Source organism: Oncorhynchus masou, chromosome 2, assembly GCF_036934945.1.
Source record: "Oncorhynchus masou masou isolate Uvic2021 chromosome 2, UVic_Omas_1.1, whole genome shotgun sequence".
Classification (NCBI taxonomy): domain Eukaryota; kingdom Metazoa; phylum Chordata; class Actinopteri; order Salmoniformes; family Salmonidae; genus Oncorhynchus; species Oncorhynchus masou.
Genome location: NC_088213.1, coordinates 19,682,236 through 19,702,945, shown reverse-complemented (window position 1 = coordinate 19,702,945; position 20,710 = coordinate 19,682,236). Strand labels below are relative to the sequence as shown.

Sequence of the window (20,710 nt, the reverse complement as noted above, 5' to 3'; positions counted from 1 at the left end):
GCTGGCCCTCGCTTCATACTTGTCGCCAAACCCACTGGCTCCATGTCATCTACAAGTCTCTGCTAGGTAAAGCCCCGCCTTATCTCAGCCCACTGGTCACCATAGCAGCACCCACCCATAGTATGCGCTCCAGCAGGTATATCTCACCGGTCACCCCCAAAGCCAATTCTTCCTTTGACCGCCTCTCCTTCCAGTTCTCTGCTGCCAATGACTGGAACGAATTGCAAACATCTCTTAAGCTGGAGACTCTTACCTCCCTCACTAGCTTTAAGCACCAGCTGTCAGAGCAGCTCATAGATCACTGCACCTGTACTTAGCTCATCTGTAAATAGCCCATCCAATCTACCTCATCCCCATACTGTATTTATTTATTTATTTGTCTTGCTCTTTTGCACCCCAGTATCTCAACGTGCACATTCACACTCTGCACATCCTACCATTCCAGTGTTTAATTGCTATATTGTAATTACTTCGGCACAATGGCCTATTTTTGACCTTACCTCTCTTATCCTACCTCATTTCGACATGCTGTATATAGATTTTTCTTCTGTATTATTGATTGTATGTTTGTTTATTCCATGTGTAACTCTGTGTTGTTGTATGTGTCAAACTGCTTTGCTTTATCTTGGCCAGGTCACAGTTGCAAATGAGAACTTGTTTTCAACTAGCCTACCTGGTTAAATAAAGGTGAAATAAAAAAAATAAAAAAATACAATGTAATTCTCGACGATTCGGCGCTTCCAACTTTTTGAGGAAGGTACTTTACTGTTTCAGAATGATAATGCCCCCATGCACAAAGCGAGGTCCATACATAAATGGTTTGTCGAGATCGCTGTGGAAGAACTTGACTGGCCTGCACAGCTCCCTGACCTCAACTCCATTGAACACCTTTGGGATGAATTGGAACACCGACTGCAGTCCAGGCCTAATCGGCCAACATCAGTGCCCGAGCAACAGCAAGCTAGCTAAATAGGACAAATTACCTAGCGAGTGCTAGCTAAATTGCCATACATGTTTAATGCTTTTTGACCTGTCCCCAAATTAATGTAATTGGTTCAGAGTTTGTTTTGATATTTAACCTGCAAGTCGTGATCGCGTTTGGTTTTGGGGGACAAAATAAATGAATGCACGATGGCGCACTCGATGCCTTTGGGTTCCGTGCCCTTGGCAACGCAGACGCTCGTTGACGCACGAGTAGTGTTGGTGCAATAATTGAATAACATAGATTTCTACATTTATTTTGCAACACTGACCACACTGCAAAATACATTTAGAAATCCATGTTATTCAACCCACACTGCTCGCGAGCGCCAACGAGGAAGTCCTGCCTCTCCCATCTCTTCATTGGTTTATAGAAGCAGGTATTCACGTGCCATCTCCTCATTGGTTAACACCCACGTGGGTGACTGAAGAGGAACTAGGTCAGTGGCGGTAATGCACCTCATTTATGGAAGTTGCCAATCGCAATATTAAGGATGGGGTGAGGGAAAAGGATGCACTGATTTATGAACCGGGGCACAAAACGAACGCTTCCTCTGACTCCGCCTACCACTAAATCACTCCCTCCAGTTTCCCGCCACAGCAGTTCAGAAACAGCATGCAGTGAAGTGTGGTGGTCTGGCAACGGCGTTGGTACGTAAGACGTTTTATTTTAACTAAGCAAAATGTTTATTTAAATAGTTTGCTTCGTTTCATCATGATACTTCGTTTTTTTGAGCCAGATGTGAGATTACAAATAATATACATGATGTAGATAAACACATTTTGTATAACTAAATCTAAACGGTTTCCCCTTTTATCAGTGGCTAAAGCCTGCCTGACTGCACTGGGGTTTTAGCTGCTTTCTAGAAAGCACTATGTACTCATGTTAACAGGAATTTCCCCCCTGCATTGATCTGCGCTGCGTCTTCTGTGGATTGTATATGGCGGTTGGCAACCATCTGGATTGGAGTGTTGGCTCTGCTTCGCTATTGGTAGAACGAGAGCGAATATTAACAAGGGGGTGGTAGTCTACTTGACCGCCTTATGGCGGGAAGTTGGTTAACCCCGGCAATGTTAATACGAGTGTAACAGTATAACTTTAGACAGTCCCCTCGCGCGAACCAGGGACCCTCTGCACACATCAACAACAGTCACCCACGAAGCATCGTTTCCCATCGCTCCATAAAAGCCGCGGCCCTTGCAGAGCAATGGGAACTACTACTTCAAGGTCGCCTAGTGTTTAGAGCATTGGACTAGTAACCGAGAGGTTGCAAGTTCAAATCCCCGAGCTGACAAGGTACAAAATCTGTCGTTCTGCCCCTGAACAGGCAGTTAACCCACTGTTCCTATGCCGTCATTGAAATTAAGAATTTGTTCTTAACTGACTTGCGTAGTAAAATAAAGTCTCAGAACATTGAAACGCTATTTAGTGCGCACCACCGCTAACTAAGCTAGCAATTTCACATCTGTAACACTAGCAAGCTTTTGCGGCACAGTCGATAGCGCGCCGGACCTCGGGTTCGAAGGTCGAGGGTTCGAGACCTGCTCCCCGCTGTTTCATTACATTGGTGTCAGATGTCAGTGAGCGCGTTCCTAGCGACCCAGGGTTTATAAGACGGAAATCGAGCCGCACGAGAAGCTCTGTCGATATCGCACCGGACCTCGGGCTCGAAGGTTCGAGACCTGCTCCCTGCGGTTTCATTACATTGGTGTCAGATGTCAGTGAGCGCGTTCCTGTAAGACGTAGAGCCGCACGCTCTTTGAAAGGAGTAGTGTAGCGACCCAGGGTTTATAAGCGCGGAAATCGACCCTGCCGCACGAGAATGCTTCTGCGGCACTGTCGATATCGCTCCGGACCTCTGGAAGCACCTCGGGTTCGAAGGTCGAGGGTTCGAGACCTGCTCCCCGCGGTTTCATTACATTGGTGTCAGATGTCAGTGAGCGCGTTCCTGTAAGACGTAGAGCCGCAAGCTCTTTACCGCGAGGACGTGCTTGTTAGTGTAGCGACCCAGGGTTTAGGTTATAGATTTCTGCGGCACTGTCGATAAAATCGGGCTCGTTTTCAGCTGTAACTAATTAATCAAGATGAGTTTCGCAGTTATAGATTTCCAGGACTAAAATTCGTTTTCAGCTGTAACTAATTAATCAAGATGAGTTTCCGCAGGTGAGTCTTCTGCTTGTTCGACGATGTATGTAGCATCAATTCTGACCGATATCTACTGTTTAGTCAAGGTTAAGTATACCTTTTCTGCGAGTTTGCGCTGTCTGAGGCAAACTAGCTAGCAAAGTCAACGCTAGCTACCTTCTCGGCCTGTAGCTAGTTAACTTGGCTACGTCGCGTTTTTTTATTGACCGGCGTCTGTGATAATGTAGGTTAACGTTAAAGCTGACTACATAGGTTACTAGTTATAATATCTATGTAACGTCAGCCAATTTGACCATGATGAAGTAACGTTAACGTCAGATAAGTTCAATACGAAGCCAGAGACCAAATGAGCTAGAAACGATCAGAGCCATCTATTAACAGTTAACTTTAGTTATATGGCTCTGGTTATGAAGTTTCAAACAGGTCTGATGACCGTTTATATGAATAACTTCTCTTAACAGTCTCTTGGTTATGAAAGTTTGTCGATAACAAGTTGTCAATTTCTTTTTAGTTGTCTGAGTATTGCAGTCATCTGGTTCCTGTCTTCCAGCCAGTCGTACTCAGGTTGGTTTTTAATTAAATAAATCTAATTTTGTCACATGCGCTGAATACAACAGGTGTGCAGACCTTACAGTGAAATGCTTATTTACAATGCAGTTGTTAGAAACGTAAGTGTAAAAAATGTATAAGAAAAAAATAATAATCATTCAAGAGCAGCAGTAAAATAACAGTGGTGAGGCCATATACATGGGGTACCATAGGGACGGTATGAGGTTTCCTCCAGGTGTGACGCTTTGCTTTCAGACTAGAGATCAATCTTGGTTTCATCAGACCAGAGAATTTTGTTGCTCATGGTCAGAGTCCTTTTGGTGCCTTTTGCCAAACCAAGTGGGCTGTCATGTGCCTTTTACTGAGGAGTAGCTTCCCTCTGGTCACTACCATAAAGGCCTGATTGGTGGAGTGCTGCAGAGATGGTTGTCCTTTCAGAAAGTTCTCCCATATCCACAGAGGAACTCTGGAGCTCGGTCAGGGTGACCATCAGGTGCTTGGTCACCTCCCTGACCAAGGCCCTTCTCCCCCGATTTCTCGGTTTGTCTGGGTGGCCAGCTCAACCTTTGTCTGTTTAAGAATGGAGGCCACTGTGTTCTTCTGGGCCCCCGAATGGCGCAGGTGTCACTACAGTCCCTGTTTCAAATCCAGGCTGAATCACATCCGGTTGTGATTGGGAGTCCCATAGGGCGGCACACAATTGGCCCAGTGTCATCCAAGTTTGGCCGGGGTAGGCCTTCATTGTAAATTATTCACGTTTATTTACAATGATGGCCAAACCCTTCCCGAAACCCGGACGACGATGGGCCAATTGTGTGCCGCCCTATGGGACTCCCGATCACGGTTGGTTGTGATACAGCCTGGAATTGACTCCTCTAGCACTGCGATGCAGTGTCTTAAACACTGCGTCACTCGGTCTCGAATTAGCCTACACTATAATTCATTAAACTGGACTGGATTATTTTACCACACCTGCATTGCAATCCAATGCATGCACGATTTCTGCAATACACTGATATATATATTGCAGCGCTGTCATTTTTGGGGGGCTGTGATAGAGAAGGCTATATCTGTCTGCTAATACAGGACTAGTGAAAGTCCAGTGAACTAATTTTGTGAAATTATGATATTTAATATTCAGATTTTTCAGGGGGTGTTGCAGAACCCTCAGCACTCCTACTTCCTGTGGCCATGGTCTTAAAGAAAAACAAGCCACATGTACATGTTTGAGTCTCACCTTTCCGCAGAGGGGTATCCCAAACTGTTTGGACGCTACAGACAGAAGTTGGCAGAGTCCCCCAAGATGCTTGTCGGGGTCGTAGAGCAGAACGGAGAACACCACCGCTACAGACAATTTTGTGTGTCTAACTTTCTCATCATTATTCATGATTCATTCAAGACTATCCATAATCATGGTAGCATGCACATTCATTTAGAAGTGATTAGAAACATTCTATTTTTATTTACAATAAAAATTACACAATACATTATTTACTGTTCATTTCTGTTGGCCACAAAATAATTTGAAACACAAACCGCAAATGCATCCAAAAGGTTTGTAAAGTAACAAGTTTGATGTCATTACGTGCCAGGTTTATGAGACCAAATACTACACGTTTGACTAATTGAATACACATTTCAGTGAATTTGTCCCAATACTTTTGGTCCCCTCAAATGGGGGGCACTATGTACAAAAAGTGCTGTAATTCAGTTCACCCGATATGGAGGAAAATACGCTGAGTCTGTACCTTTAACCCCCCCAATACTTTTGGAGATCACTGTACAATGCGGAGTAGGCACAGGCCTAGTGTTCTTTTGTTTAATGTATTCATTCATTTTTTGAATGTATTCATACACAGTGCAGACTGGACCAAGGTCCCCGACCGGTTCGGTATGAGTACTGTACCGTTACACTCCTATTGTAAGTTGGAGACATCGAAGCATGTTTGTTTTCTGCTGGTGGCTGGTAAAGTTTGCCTTTCTGACCAACTTCATTATAATTAGCTGAGTGGAATTGAAGGTGTGAAACGCTCTATCCTTAATTGCAATACTGGTTTTGAAACCAGTAATCAACATAATTATCATCCTAAATTACTTTACAAATAGAAGATATACACTTTTACTGTTGTGTTTTACCATATAATTCAGTATTTGTTTTTGGTGGGACATAGTTCGAGCGGACGTTTATTTTCTGTTCCTTCCCATGTTTCCATTTGCTCAGAAAGTGATGTAGTTTGGGGAAAATGTGCAATGCAAAACATGTCCGTTGGAATCTGTGTTAAAATGGTACACAGTACTACATATATCTTCTGTACAATTGATATAAGGGTAGTTTGAGCTTTCCAAAACCATATTATATATTAACAGACAGAGCGTCGGGATTGTTGTACACAATCCCAGCATCTTTTATGAATTATTAAAAAATTATCCTGTCAGACACCTTTAATACAATTCATAACAATACTGCTTTACATGACTTCTGTTTATGTAATTACTTGTCTTGTTGGCTGAGAGAAAGTGTATGTAAATAGCACTAGCATCTTGAAAGAGAGCCTCGGGAGCAACATTATAATATTAAATAACTTTTGCTGTGGCGGTAAAAAAATAATATACGGGTGTTTTTTTTCTCATTTTTACAGTGCTACACTCAGGTATACGTTATCTTAGTGTAACCAGAGGAGGGTCCGTAACTATACCAATAACTGATGGCCAATGTCCTGAGTCGGACTTCGGATTATACACAGAGAGAAAAGGCCCAGTGGTCACTTATGAGAACAACGTGATCACCGAGGGACCAAATTATCTGGGCAGGATCCAGCTGATGAACGACTCCAATGGCTGTACTGTTGTAATTCACAATGTAACCGAAGAAGATACAGAGACAGTTTATTATACAGACGGTGGTCTTCCAGGTCAAATAAGAATTGTACTTGAAATGACAAGTAAGAAGCCTCCTCTTTTTTTGCATTAAAAAGCTTCAGTGAAAAGTGTGACGGAGCGGTTTCTAACGCTCCACTGTTGCTTAGCTGTGCTGAAGGGATGAAATATCAGTTATAAAGTGGTTATTGCTATTGTAAACATTGCAGCACTATTTATCACAAATTCATTAAGCTTTTTCTTATGGTATATTTTCAGACATTACTGAGAGTTCAACCACTACAGCAGCCCCACAACTATCTACAACCACACGAGGAGGTATTATTGTCACCTGATCTTTAACCTGGAAGAAGATAATGCAGGGTTTCCCAAACTTCAACCGGGGACCCCAGGGGATACACATGTTGGCGTTCTTTTTTCCTGAGCACTACATAGTTAAATTAAAATAATCAACTTTCGTCAAGCTTATTTAAATAAGCTGTGTAGTACTAAGTCAAAAACCAAAACGTACACCCCTTGGGGTCCCCATGACCAAGTTTGGGAAACGCTGAGATTAAGAACCATCTTCGTACTGCAGAAATAATTGTTATTCAAGCATGAAAACAGTGTATTTTGCTTATGATATATTTTCAGGTAGCACTGAGAGTCTGACCACCACAGCAGCCCCACAACAATCTTCAACCACACCAGGTATAATCATCGTCTGATCTTTAAGTTTAAGTTTAGATTGTGAATTGTGCAGTAATAGCGGAACTCTGTTCAAATAGTATAACACATCTACTTAATGAGCTTGTGTGTTGCAGTAGAACCAACAGAACTGTACCAAAAGTGAAAACCCTGCCAATCTGTCTTTTTTGAAAAGCCACATTTTCACCTCACATAGACAGCTGTGTTGTGAACTGACACTCGGCAACATTCTAAATGAGGGAAAGGGGATATCTAGTCAGTTGTACAACTGAATGTCTTCAACTGAAATGTCTTCCTCATTTAACCCAACCCCTCTGAATCAGAGCGATAACGGGATCCCTGTTTGTATTTGAAATCAAATACATTCCAAGTTGTTTTGGGATCTGTCATGTAGAACTAGAAAGTAAAGTTGTCTAACTCGATGTCATGATCACCTCTGATCAGGAGCTAGAAGTGGGTCAGATCTGGTTTATGTGCCAATATGTTTTGGAATGTGTATAGTTGTGTATTTGCCCCCATCTGGCTCCTCTGGCCATATTTAGCTTGACAGTCAAGATACTTTTCAACTTTGGCTTCTCTGCCTTTTGGCTAAGATCAAATGCAGTATCTCTTAAATCGGTTCCTGTCAGTTTAATATCTGCTACGTCCCATATCTGGGGACCATATGTGAAATTGTATTTTGGAACGGGGAGATGGAATAGGGGCTTGCTCTGTCCCCTGCATGCATCAACCTAGTAATGCAGGCTCTCCAGGAAGGGTGCCCCCCTCTGGCTGCAGGTAGCCTAGTGGTTAGAGAGGTGAGCCAACAACAAGAAGGTTGCCAGTTTGAATCCCGAGTCGTGAGGGAAGTGAACCCCACACACACACACACACACACACACAACTACTCCAGGTTAGACAGGCTCCTACCTGTCCAACCTGTATATGTATGCATGTCTTTCGGAAGGGTTGTGTTAAAATGGGCAACTTTCAACTGCAGGGTAGGGTTGCATGTATATTGCTTTTCCTGCCGGTAGTAGTGCGTAAAACCATAATAAAATAAATCCAATATGAAGATTTTCCTGTACTGGTTCGATCAAACGTCTCTCAACGCTTGACATTTTTTATACAAATCAGTGGGAAATATCCTTTCAGTGACTACCGCAAGTTTTGTTTGTCTCTTTGGTGTAGGCCAACGTTTGTATCATGTGCGTTTCTGTTCAAGTGCGGTTGACCGGAGCGGGAGAGTAAAGCGTAATCATAATCCAGACGCTGAGACGTCGTCCTGCGTCCCATTGTGACATAGCTACGCAATTCTGAGGCTTGTCTCCCAGTACGCGTCCTCTATTAATTTAAATGTTTAGACAGTTATAGAAATTGCTTGAATTCGATCCCAATGCTCCAATATTTTAGAACACTGCTGTGCATACATGTTTGATACTCTGATAGACACTTAAGTGCTGAAGCAGGGTCAGTGCAGCAGCATGGTATTAAATGTTGAGACTATACATTAGCGGTTGGATGTCAAATTGTAAACATTAGGCCTAGCTAGATAGATCAAAAGTTAGCTCACTAGTTAACTATGTATTAATTAATAATAATTTATTACATTTCTTTAACACTTTCCATAGAATTTCAAAGTGCTTAAAGAGCAACAAAACAGACAAGCAAAGGTCAAGTCTTTCAAAGCTGCATCCTCCAAAGATGGAGGGTCAGTTCATGGCTTGAGCAACGGGAGCGAGACAGAGGATGGTAGATAACGATAAGGGAGTCTGCTGTCTGCTGAAGATCTTGTAGATGGCAAGTCTGGGAACCAGCCAGAGTCGTATAGCCACTGGACTTCTCCTCTTCCACTCTGTAGCACCCACTTGGGTGATGCCTTAGCAGCTCTGAGCGCCAGACATCTCACCACACTTAAGTTCAGAATAGTAGCCAGTCGTCCACTCTACGAGCCCTCTGCCTTAGCTCTGCTGGGTTCCACTGTCTCATTCCTCTCACACTTCAGCCACCAACTCAAATGATGTTCTCAAAAGAAAAAAAAAGATTGTACTGTGTCCAGATGCATTTTTCAAACAAAAACACTCATCAGCTAGCTAGCCAGCCCAAGTGTTAACCTGTCAGTTAATTTGCAAATCCGTGGCTCAAACCCCCAGATATATGCAAAAAAAAACACATTCAAAACACATTCAAAAATGAATAATTCAAAACAACTATGTACAAATTTACGGGAGCTCTGTTCTTAGGCCGCTACTGGGAGACGACATGGCAACTATAGAACATGTCCTAAACACCTTTCCAGCGCTGCGGGTGCATTACGTTTGTAGAAGTGTAATTTTGGTGTCATTTGCGCAAGTTTTGGACCACATGAAAGCTGCTGAGATTGCATTCTTTCCTACAATAATTCAGAGAACGTTAGCAATATAGAACGCATGGAAATGTATAAATTAATGTCAATATATCTCCCCTGAAACCTGAATGCATACGCTACTCTAAGATATTACTCCCATTACCTTGCTTCAATTTTAACTGTGGGAATTAGGCCTTTTTAAAAATGTTTTTTTGTAATTGTTTCAATATTTTATATCAATACATTAGCACACCAGATTCTACTGCTCAATAGGACTTTGAAAAGCAGAATTGGGTGTTTGAGCAGGGCTGTAACAAAAGCCTGCATACCCATTAGATGGAATTTTAGCCACATGTTTTATACAGTACATTTACTTTTTTCACCATATTGCATCAAAGTCAATGTTAGTTTTATAGTAGTGCTATGAAGTCATTTCCTGTCGTGAGAAATCATTACATAACATGGGTTTACTTGTATGGCAGTTTGCGTTCATTTATATGTTAGTACTAGAATCAGGAAATAATCTAGTACAAGAACAGTTCTTTTTTTCTGTCTCTCCAGGTCTACTTGTGGAACATCTTGCTGGACTGGTACCAGTAGGGGGGCTGGTGGTGGTGGTGGTGGTATGCATCAGGATATGTAAAAACAAAAAGTTGAAGGAAGAACCTCCCTTGGCCGAGCTCCAAGTTCTAAATCAAAACACATCAATGGACACAGCAGAACAATGAAAATGATATCTTGTTACTAAGGCTGGCCAGACAATCTGGACCCTCTCTTTCTAAAACTATCCTCCACCATTGTTGCAACCCCTATTACCAGCCTGTTCAACCTCTTTTGTATCGTCCAAGATCCCTAAAGATTGGAAAGCTGCCGCGGTCATCCCCCTCTTCAAAGTGGGTGACACCCAAGACCCAAACTGTTACAGACCTATATCCATCCTGCCCTGCCTTTCTAAAGTTTTGAAAGCCAAGTTAATAAACAGATCACTGACCATTTCGAATCCCACCGTAACTTCTCCGCTGTGCAATCCGGCTTCCGAGCCGGGCAATGGTGCACTTCAGCCATGCTCAAGGTACTAAACAATATCATAACCGTCATCGATTAAAGACCGTACTGTGCAGCCGCCTTCATCGACCTGGCCAAGGCTTTCGACTCTGTCAATCGCCGTATTCTTATCGGCAGACTCAATAGCCTTGGTTTTTCTAATGACTGCCTCGCCTGGTTCACCGACTACTTTGCAGACGGAGTTCAGTGTGTCAAATCGGAGGCCATGTTGTCCGGACCTCTGGCAGTCTCTATGGGGGTACCACAGGGTTCAATTCTCTGGCTGACTCTTTTCCCTGTATATATCAATGATGTCGCTCTTGCTGCGGGCGATTCCCTGATCCACCTCTACGCAGGCGACACCATTCTGTATACTTCTGGCCTTTCCTTGGACACTGTGCTAACTAACCTCCAAACGAGCTTCAATGCCATACAACACTCCTTCCGTGGCCTCCAACTGCTCTTAAACACTAATAAAACCAAATGCATGCTTTTTAATCGTTCGCTGCCCACACCCGCCCGCCCGACTAGCATCACCACCCTGGACGGTTCCATCCTAGAATATGTGGACAACTATATATACCTAGGTGTCTGGCTAGACTGTAAACTCTCCAGACTCATATTAAACATCTCCAATCCAAAATCAAATCTAGAATCGGCTTTCTATTTCGCAACAAAGCCTCCTTCACTCACGCCGCCAAACTTACCCTAGTAAAACTGACTATCCTACCGATCCTCGACTTCGGCGATGCCATCTACAAATTTAGCTTCCAACACTCTACTCAGCAAACTGGATGCAGTCTATCACAGTGCCATCTGTTTTGTTACCAAATCACCTTATACCACCCACCACTGTGACCTGTATGTTCGAGTCGGCTGGCCCTTGCTTCATATTCGTTACCAGACCCACTGGCTCCAGGTCATCTATAAGTCTATGCTAGGTAAAGCTCCGCCTTATCTCAGTTCACCGGTCACGATAACGACACCCACCCGTAGCACACGTTCCAGCAGGTATATCTCACTGATCATCCCCAAAGCCAACACCTCATTTGGCCGCCTTTCCTTCCAGGTCTCTGCTGACAGTGACTGGAACGAATTGCAAAAAGCTATCTGAGCAGCTAACCAACCGCTGCAGCTGTACTTAGTCCATCTGTAAATAGCCCACCCAATCTACCTACCTCATCCCATACTGTTTTTATTGTATTTACTTTTCTGCTCTTTTGCACACCAGTATCTCTACTTGCACATCATTTGCTCATTTATCACTCGTGTTAATCTGCTAAATTGTTATTATTTGCTCCTATGGCCTATTTATTGCCTACCTCCTCATGCCTTTTGCACACAATGTATATAGACTTTCTTTTTTTCTACTGTGTCATTGACTTGTTTATTGTTTACTCCATGTGTAACTCTGTCTGTGTCACACTGCTTTGCTTTATCTTGGCCAGGTCGCAGTTGCAAATGAGAACTTGTTCTCAACTAGCCTACCTGGTTAAATTAAGGTGAAATTAAAAATAGAAATATTGCCCTGTCTTTGGGCTTGCCATGAGCATTTCTAATCAATCAAATCAAACTCAGGGGCATGTTGATTGCTGCTTTGCGCCGGTGGAATCTTGTTGAAAGTGCCTTCTAAATGCAATGTCCCATTCACTTCTATTGGGCATCAGCTTAGTGGTGGCTTAAGTTATGACATTTTGAAGTGGCTGTTTAAAGGGAACTGAACCATGCATTACTGTTTCTCCTGGCCCAAGGACTTGACAGAGTGAGGAGGCTAACAATAAGTTGTGGAAAATCCTAAACTATCACTTTAAACCCTCAGCCTTACTGTATAACTACTGTACTTATGATTTTCTTCAACCTTTATAACAGTTGATCATTGTCAGCATTACATTCTGTGTTCCCTATTCTGGGAGATGTGCACAATTTACTGTACTGTCATTGTACTGATACCAAAACCATTATGTTCTATTGTATGATTACACCTATTATGATAATGGGATCATTCAAATACATATTTATGATCCAAGATTTTCTTTTAAGATCAACATAGTTGGATTTTATTTGTATTTTTTACTGAAGGTAATTTGAAAGTAACAAATTGTGCACACTGCTGTTTTTAAATGCACTTTTGTGACAACCTGATGTATGTACAGTTATCTAATTAATATTTTTGCTAATGTAGATGTGAATTGGCCCCTCGCGATATTAAGACTGGTCGATACACAAACATTCCCTTCAGATGAACGTGACTGTTCTTTCTGTAATGATGGTTCCCTTGAAAAAATAGGGATCTTTTTTGCCAACTGTCCAGCCATAATGAAATGCTACATGTTACAGGTAACAATGTGAATGTCTTTTCAATGCTTGCTGTCTCATCCTCTATCACAGACCTTTTAGAAGTTCCTGAATGTCCTCTTATTTACTCTACTTTGTTTATGTATCGATAGCAATAATGTTTAGATGATTGAATCTATTTTAGAGGACTCCAAGGAAAATTCTGTGCAATGTTTGACTGACTGCTTTTAGTGTCTCAACTGTGTGGTCCACAATGTGTTTTAAAAATATATATTTTGTATTGTCAACCAGTTGTGGAGTGACAGAAATGTTTTTAACCTTTTGAATAAAATCTTGCTCTTTTCTGATTTGTATCCAAGGTCTATTTGTTATCCACTGCGTTCCACTTTTTGTTACATTACAGCCTTATTCTAAAATGGAATATATTTGTTGTTTTCCTCAATCTACACACAATACCCCATAATAACAAAGATAACATGTTTTTAGAAAATGTATCTAATTAATAAAACATTTAAAACATACCTTTATTTACATAAGTATTCAGACTCAAAATTAAGCTCCGATGCATCCTGTTTCCATTAATCCTCCTTGATTGTTTCTAAATCTTGATTGGAGTCCACCCGTGGTAAATTCAATTGATTGGACATGATTTGGAAAGCTAAACAAGGTCCCACAGTTGACGGTGCATGACAGAGGTAAAAAACCAAGCCATGAGATTGAAGGAATTGTCCGTAGAGCTCCGAGACAGGATTGTGTCGGCACAGATCTGGGGAAAGGTATTGAAACATTTCTGCAGCATTGAAGTTCCCCAAGAATACAGTGGCCTCCATCATGCTTAAATGGAAGAAGTTTGAAATGACAGACTCTCCCTAGAGCTGGCCATCCGGCCAAACTGAGCAATCGGGAGAATGACCTTGGTCAGGGAGATGACCAAGATCCTGTTGGTCACTGGTGGAGCTCTAGAGTTCCTCTGTGGAGATGGGAGAACCTTCTAGAAGGACAACAATCTATGCAGCACTCCACCAATCAGGTCTTTATGGTGGAGTGGCCAGACGGAAGCCACTCTTCAGTAAAAGGCACATGACAGCCCACTTGGAGTTTGCCAAAAGGCAGCTAAAGGACTGACCATGAGAAACAAGATTCTCTGGTCTGATGAAACCAAGATTGAACTCTGGCCTGAATGCCAATTGTCACATCTGGAGGAAACCTGGCACCATTCATACGGTGAAGCATGGTCTGAATACTTATGTAAATGTGATATTTACTTCTTCTTATATATATGTGTGCGCACATGTGCCAAAATGTTTTTGTTTTTTTTGCTTTGTAATTAAATGGTACTGTGTGTAGACTGAAGAAAAATATAATTTAATCAATTTTAGAATAAGCTGTAACGTAACAATGCGGGGAAAAGTCAAGCGGTCTGAATACATCCGAATGCAGTATTACAGCAGGTTGTTGTGTTTCAGATTAAAAAATATATTTACAGTTGCAGATTTATGGTTAAACCAGTTCTGTTTTGATAATTGGTCCTTGGATGGAATGGTAGATATGATGTAAATGATTTAAGATCAGATGTCTAAAATGATCTTGTTCAATAAATTTCTATCTCTAACACCCTGAACATACTGGTCATGCAATCAACACTGGAATAACACAATAAATAAAAAGATGTGAAACCAATCTGGACACATGTAGATCCCATCGTCCACCTACTTGGATGTATGGAGTGGCAGAAGTTTAACCCCGTGTGTCACAGGAGACTTCATAAAACACCAGAAATGTTACTTTTACTCTCAGCATTTTTACATTTTATTCCTGTTTGTCCTCCTATACTCACTCTTGGTCCTCTCGATGACAGGCTTCAACCAAATTGTTCCAGAATCCTCATTTTGTCAGGATCTACAGTGTAAGAGGACAGCTATTTTTTTTATCTTCATGAAATGCGCAATAAACACCAATACCCGATTTACAGACAGTGAGTTGCACCACATAAGTATTAAAAAAATACATTTCAGAAAGCTGATTCAATGTGAAAATGAGAATTATTGGGTGCAAATAATTTCTTAGCAGGTCGTCAACAGCAGAAGACACAGAGAGCAGACCCCAGCACAGAGAACATGGGGGCTATGATCAAGGTGATAAACCATGACAACTTCATCCCAACAACAGTAGTAGAGAGCTGATCTGAAATGACAGAATGACAGAATGCCTTCTTGGTGTGGGAATATAAAGATTAAATCAGATTTTATTATATTTATCACAATTGAAAAACAATTCTAAACATACTGTATTGAAAACAATCAAGAAATGTATCAAGTGCATGTGAGTACATAAATATTATATTTGTTTCTTCCTATGTTTTGGTATAGATTTATAATTTAAATACATATCCTGAATTGACTGAGATTAAACATTGACCAGGTGGATATCTTTAGAACACTCCCAATGCAAAACCACAGTTATGCAGTTATAATGCAGAGTTTACTCACCACCACTGATAAGGGAGAGCTTGGTCCCACTTCCGATCTCAAATATGTTAGTCCTCTGCTCAACACAGTAGTACAGACCCACGTCACTCTCTGAGATGTTCAGTATGCTCAGATTGCTTCGGAACAGGCCTGTGTCATACACTGACTTGAAACGGCCATCAAACTTTTTGTTGAGGCTCAGGGGTGTATTTGTCTTTATAGTGATGGCTACTGAAAGAGTGGCATCAGGACGAAGAACAAACCACATGACCTCATACTCCAGGGTAATGTCACAGCCAAGGGTGACTGTGTCCCCTGGTTCCACTAGAATCTCATTTTGACCTGCTCCAAAAGCCTCACAGAACATGGAACCTTTCATAAAAACAAAGACCAAAGAGGCGATTTAAATCAAATGTTCATAACACATTTACATTTTTTAAACCAAATTAACAGAGTACTTAAACCTAATGAAATATAAACAATGTATCTCCCAAGTGGATAAAATACATTTCTACTTACAGCATAGAATTGTTAGAGCTGTTCTCTTGTTCATTGTTTCCTGTCAGTTACCGAAAGAAGGATGTGAATGCAAGTTCCTTTTTTTCTGCGTGTACAAGTCCACCTACCACAGGTACAGGAAACAAAGAGGGCCACCGAGAGCCAGTCAAGGAAAGGTTTAAACTGTATCAGAATGTTTTTTTAACTGCTCTCAAGTGTGCAAGATTCCTCCATTCATTATTTTTTTGCAAGTACACTGTGATAGTTGAAGTTGAACTATCCTTTCAATTTGAGTCAAAATGTGTAGGAAAAGTAAATCTAAGCCCAGTTCTGAGAAATACATTCTAAATGTGCTTTTCTGATTGGATGCCTGGGGATGAACCTTTTAGGAAGTGGTTATTGTGCTCCACCACACCCCCAACACACTTTCATTTCATGTTTAAGTCAGAGTTAAAGCTTTTCTGTAAGTGAGGACTGGGAGGCTGTTCCTGTTACAACGCATGATGAGGACCGTGATGATTCTCATCATCAAAAGTGAGTATTGTCTATGAAAATCAAATAATGAATATATGAGACAAATAGTTTGACCATTTAGAATAAAAGCACTTTATGTACAGTTGAAGACAGAAGTTTACATACACTTAGGTTGGAGTCATCAAAACTCATTTTTCAACCACTCCACAAATGTATTGTTAACAAACTATACTTTTGGCAAGTCGGTTAGGACAGCTACTTTGTGCATGACAAAGGTAATTTTTCCAACAATTGTTTATAGACAGATTACTTCACTTATAATTCACTGTATCACAATTCCAGTGGGTCAGAAATTTACATACACTAAGTTGACTGTGCCTTTAAACAGCTTGGAAAATTCCAGAAAATGTCATGGCTTTAGAAGCTTGTGATAGGCTAATTTACATCATTTGAGTCAATTGGAGGTGTACCTGTGGAAGTTTTTCAAGGCCTACCTTCAAACTCAGTGCCTCTTTGCCTGATAACATGGGAAAATCACAAGAAATCAGCCAAGACCTCAGAAAAAAATGATAGACCTTTACAAGTCTGGTTCATCCTTGGGAGCAATTTCCAAACGCCTGAAGGTACCACGTTCGTCTGTACAAACAATAGTATGCAAGTATAAACACCATGGGACCAGGCAGCCATCATACCGCTCAGGAAGGAGATGCGCTCTGACTTCTAGAGATGAACGCACTCTAGTGCGAAAAGTGCAAATCGATCCCAGAACAACAGCAAAGGGCCTTGTGAAGATGCTGGAGGAAACAGGTACAAAAGTATCTATATCCACAGTAAAACGAGTCCTATATCGACATAACCTGAAAGGCCGCTCAGCAAGGAAGAAGCCACTGCTCCAAAACTGCCATAAAAAAGCCAGACTACGGTTTGCAACTGCACATGGGGACAAAGATAGTACTTTTTAGAGAAATTACCTCTAGTTTGATGAAACAAAAATAGAACTGTTTGGCCATAATGACCATCGTTATGTTTGGAGGAAAAAGGGGGAGGTTTGCAAGCCGAAGAACACCATCCCAACTGTGAAGCACGGGGGTGGCAGCATCATGTTGTGGGGGTGCTTGCTGCAGGAGGGATTGGTGCTCTTCACAAAATAGGTGGCATCATGAGGAAGGGAAATTATGTGGATATATTGAAGCAACATCTCAAGACATCTGTCAGGAAGTTAAAGCTTGGTCGCAAATGGGTCTTCCAAATGGACAATGACCCCAAGCATACTTCCAAAGTTGTGGCAAAATGGCTTAAGGACAACAAAGTAATGTTATTGGAGTGGCCATCACAAAGCCCTGACATCAATCCTACAGAAAAATTGTGGGCAGAACTGAAAAAGCATGTGCGAGCAAGGAGGCCTACAAACCTGACTCAGTTACACCAGCTCTGTCAGGAGGAATGGGCCAAAATACACCCAACTTATTGTGGGAAGCTTGTGGAAGGCTACCCAAAACGTTTGACCCAAGTTAAACATTTTAAAGGCAATGCTACCAAATACTAATTGAGTGTATATAAACTTCTGACCCACTGGGAATGTGATGAAATACATAAAAGCTGAAATGAATAATACTCTCTACCATTATTCTGACATTTCACATTCTAAAAATAAAGTGGTGATCCTAACTGACCTAAGACAGGGTATTTTTATTAGGATTAAATGTCAGGAATTGTGAAAAACTGAGTTTAAATGTATTTGGCTAAGGTGTATGTAAATTCCGACTTCAACTCTATTTAGTTCCACCATTTGGAAAAATCTGTAAAACTTTACATTACAGTGTCATTATTACTGTGTAATTATACCTGTACGTGCAGATGAACAAGTATTGTAATTACTCATTGTTACATTGTACTTACACTAACTTACAGCAGCAACCTACCCTAGGTACAATGTAATGATTGTAATGAGTGATTGCAATACTTAAATTGTACTTACTAATTGTAGGACTAATTACACAGTAATAAGAGCACTGTAATGTAAAGTGTTATCAAAAAATCACACCGTAAATATTTGTTAACAAAGACCTACATACACTACAGAGAGGAAGCTAGCCTAACATGGGGAATACGATGGAAAACTCTGCTCTCTCTCTCGCTCTCTCTCTCTCTCTCTCTCTCTCTCTATATATATATATATATATATATATATATATATATATATATATATATATATATATATATATATATATATATATATATATATACAGGTCTGGAAAAAATTAAGAGACCACTGCAAAATGATCAGTTTCTCTGGTTTTACTATTTATAGGTATGTGTTTGGGTAAAATTAAATTTTTTGTTTTATTCTATAAACTACTTACAACATTTCTCCCAAATTCCAAATCTAAATATTGTCATTTCGTGCATTTGTTTGCAGACAATGACAAATTGTCCAAATAACAAAAGATATGCAGTGTTGTCAGACTTCGAATAATGCAAAGAAAATAAGTTCAAATGTATTTTTAAACAACACAACAGCACTTCTTGGCATGCCCTCCACCAGTCTTTCACATTGATGTTGGGTAACTTAATGCCACTCCTGGCGCAAAAGTTCAAGCAGCTCGGCTTTGTTTGATGGTATGTGACCATCCATCTCCCTCTTGATCACATTCCAGAGGTTTTCAATGGGGTTCAGGTTTGGAGATTGGGCTGGCCATGACAGGTCTTGATCTGGTGGTCCTCCATCCACACCGTGATTGACCTGGCAGTGTGGCATGGAGCATTGTCCTGCTGGAAAAACCAATCCACAGAGTTGGGAAACATTGTCAGAGCAGAAGGAAGCAAGTTTTCTTCTAGGACAACCTTGTATGTGGCTTGATTCATGTGTCCTTCACAAAGACAAATCTGTCTGATTCCAGCCTTGTTGAAGCACCCCCAGATCATCACCGATCCTCCACCAAATTTCACAGAGGGTGAGAGACCAAGAGAGGCCTACAAGTCATAGTGTATCGAGGGGTTTTTCTTGATTTTTTACTATTTTCTATGTTGTAATATAATAGTGAAAAATATGAAATAACACATTGAGAATCATTTCGTAACAAAAAAAGTGTTAAACAAATCAAAAAATGTTATATTTTATATTTTCTTCAAATAGCCACCCTTTTCCTTGATGACAGCTCCACTCTTGGCATTCTCTCAACCAGTTTGATGAAGTAGTCACCTGGAATGCATTTCATTTAACAGGTGTGCCTTGTTAAAAGTTCATTTGTGGAATTTTTTCCTTCTTATAGTGCATTTGAGCCAATCAGTTGTGTTGTGACAAGGTAGGGGTGGTATATAGAAGATGGCCCTATTTGGTAAAAGACAAGTCCATATTATGGCAAGAACCGCTCAAATAAGCAAAGTGAAACGACTATCCATCATTACTTTAAGACATGAAGGTCAGACAACTTTGAAAGTGCAGTCGCAAAAACCATCAAGCGCTACAATGAAACTGGCTCTCATGAGAACTGCCACAGGAAAGGAAGACCCAAAGTTACCTCTGCTGCAGAGGATAAGTTCATTAGAGTTAACTGCACCTTAGATTGCAGCCCAAATAAATGCTTCACAGAGTTCAACTAACAGACACATCTCAACATCAACTGTTCAGCGGAGACTGCGTGAATCAGGCCTTCATGGTCGAATTGCTACAAATTAACCACTACTAAAGGACACCAATAATAAGAAGAGACTTGCTTTGGCCAAGAAACACAGGTAATGGACATTAGGCCAGTGGAAATCTGTTCTTTGGTCTGATGAGTCCAAATTTGAGGTTTTTGGTTCCAACCGCCGTGTCTTTGTGAAAAGCAGAGTAGGTGAACGGATGAGCTCAGCATGTGTGATTCCCACCATGAAGCATCGAGGAGGAGGTGTGATTGCGTGGGGGTGCTTTGCTGGTGACACTGTCTGTGATTTATTTAGGATTCATTGCAAACTTAACCAGCATGGCTACCACAGCATTCTGCAGCGATATGCCATCCCATCTGGTTTGCGCTTAGTGGAACTATCATTTGTTCTTCAACAGGACAATGACCTAATACACACCTCCAGGCTGTGTAAGGACTATTTGTCCAAGAAGGAGAGCAATCGAGTGCTGCATCAGATGACATGGCCTCCACAATCCCACAACCTCAACCCAATTGAGATGGTTTGGGATGATTTGGACCGCAGAGTGAAGGAAAAGCAGCCAACAAGTGCTCAGCATATGTGGGAACTCCTTCAAGACTGTTGGAAAACTATTCCTCGTGAAGCTGTTTGAGAGAATGCCAAGAGTGTGCAAAGCTGTCATCAAGGCAAAGGGTCACTATAAAGAAAAAGTAAAGTAAAGAGCCACATAAAAATGTT

At 41.2% G+C, this 20,710-nt stretch overlaps 1 protein-coding gene, 1 long non-coding RNA gene and 1 other non-coding gene across 5 annotated transcripts; 2 read left to right on the top strand and 1 right to left on the bottom strand.

Moving 5' to 3' along the window:
- Positions 1 to 1,461: 1,461 nt before the first annotated feature.
- LOC135556586 (uncharacterized) lies at positions 1,462 to 13,258 on the top strand. 3 transcript variants are annotated; one of them, XR_010458022.1, is made up of 6 exons: positions 1,463 to 1,632; positions 3,639 to 3,691; positions 6,316 to 6,618; positions 6,812 to 6,871; positions 7,187 to 7,243; positions 10,128 to 13,258. XR_010458022.1 is itself a non-coding variant. In XM_064989905.1 (6 exons), exons 1-6 carry the CDS (start codon positions 3,132 to 3,134, stop codon positions 10,292 to 10,294), a joined length of 654 nt encoding a protein of 217 aa, XP_064845977.1. In that variant the 5' UTR covers positions 3,079 to 3,131; the 3' UTR covers positions 10,295 to 13,258. The 3 variants fall into 3 exon arrangements, 1 of the variants encoding a protein (XP_064845977.1); XM_064989905.1 differs by lacking the exon at positions 1,463 to 1,632 and adding an exon at positions 3,079 to 3,145; XR_010458023.1 differs by lacking the exon at positions 3,639 to 3,691 and having other exon boundaries at positions 1,462 to 1,632.
- Positions 7,809 to 8,008, top strand: LOC135506379 (U2 spliceosomal RNA). Its single transcript, XR_010450465.1, has one exon. It is a non-coding gene; the product is annotated as a U2 spliceosomal RNA (small nuclear RNA).
- Positions 13,259 to 14,251: 993 nt separating the features above from the next.
- On the bottom strand, positions 14,252 to 16,174 carry LOC135556597 (uncharacterized). The gene is made up of 3 exons (XR_010458024.1): positions 15,893 to 16,174; positions 15,395 to 15,745; positions 14,252 to 15,089 (listed from the first exon to the last, which is right to left on the bottom strand). It is a non-coding gene; the product is annotated as an uncharacterized LOC135556597 (long non-coding RNA).
- Between the last annotated feature and the right edge of the window lie 4,536 nt (positions 16,175 to 20,710).

Bases quoted from the DNA above. Each gene is read 5' to 3' on its own strand.
- LOC135556586 (XM_064989905.1), top strand. The intron at 6,619-6,811 runs GTAAGAAGCCTC...GTATATTTTCAG, and splicing joins AATTGTACTTGAAATGACAA to ACATTACTGAGAGTTCAACC. The intron at 7,244-10,127 runs GTATAATCATCG...CTGTCTCTCCAG, and splicing joins ACAATCTTCAACCACACCAG to GTCTACTTGTGGAACATCTT.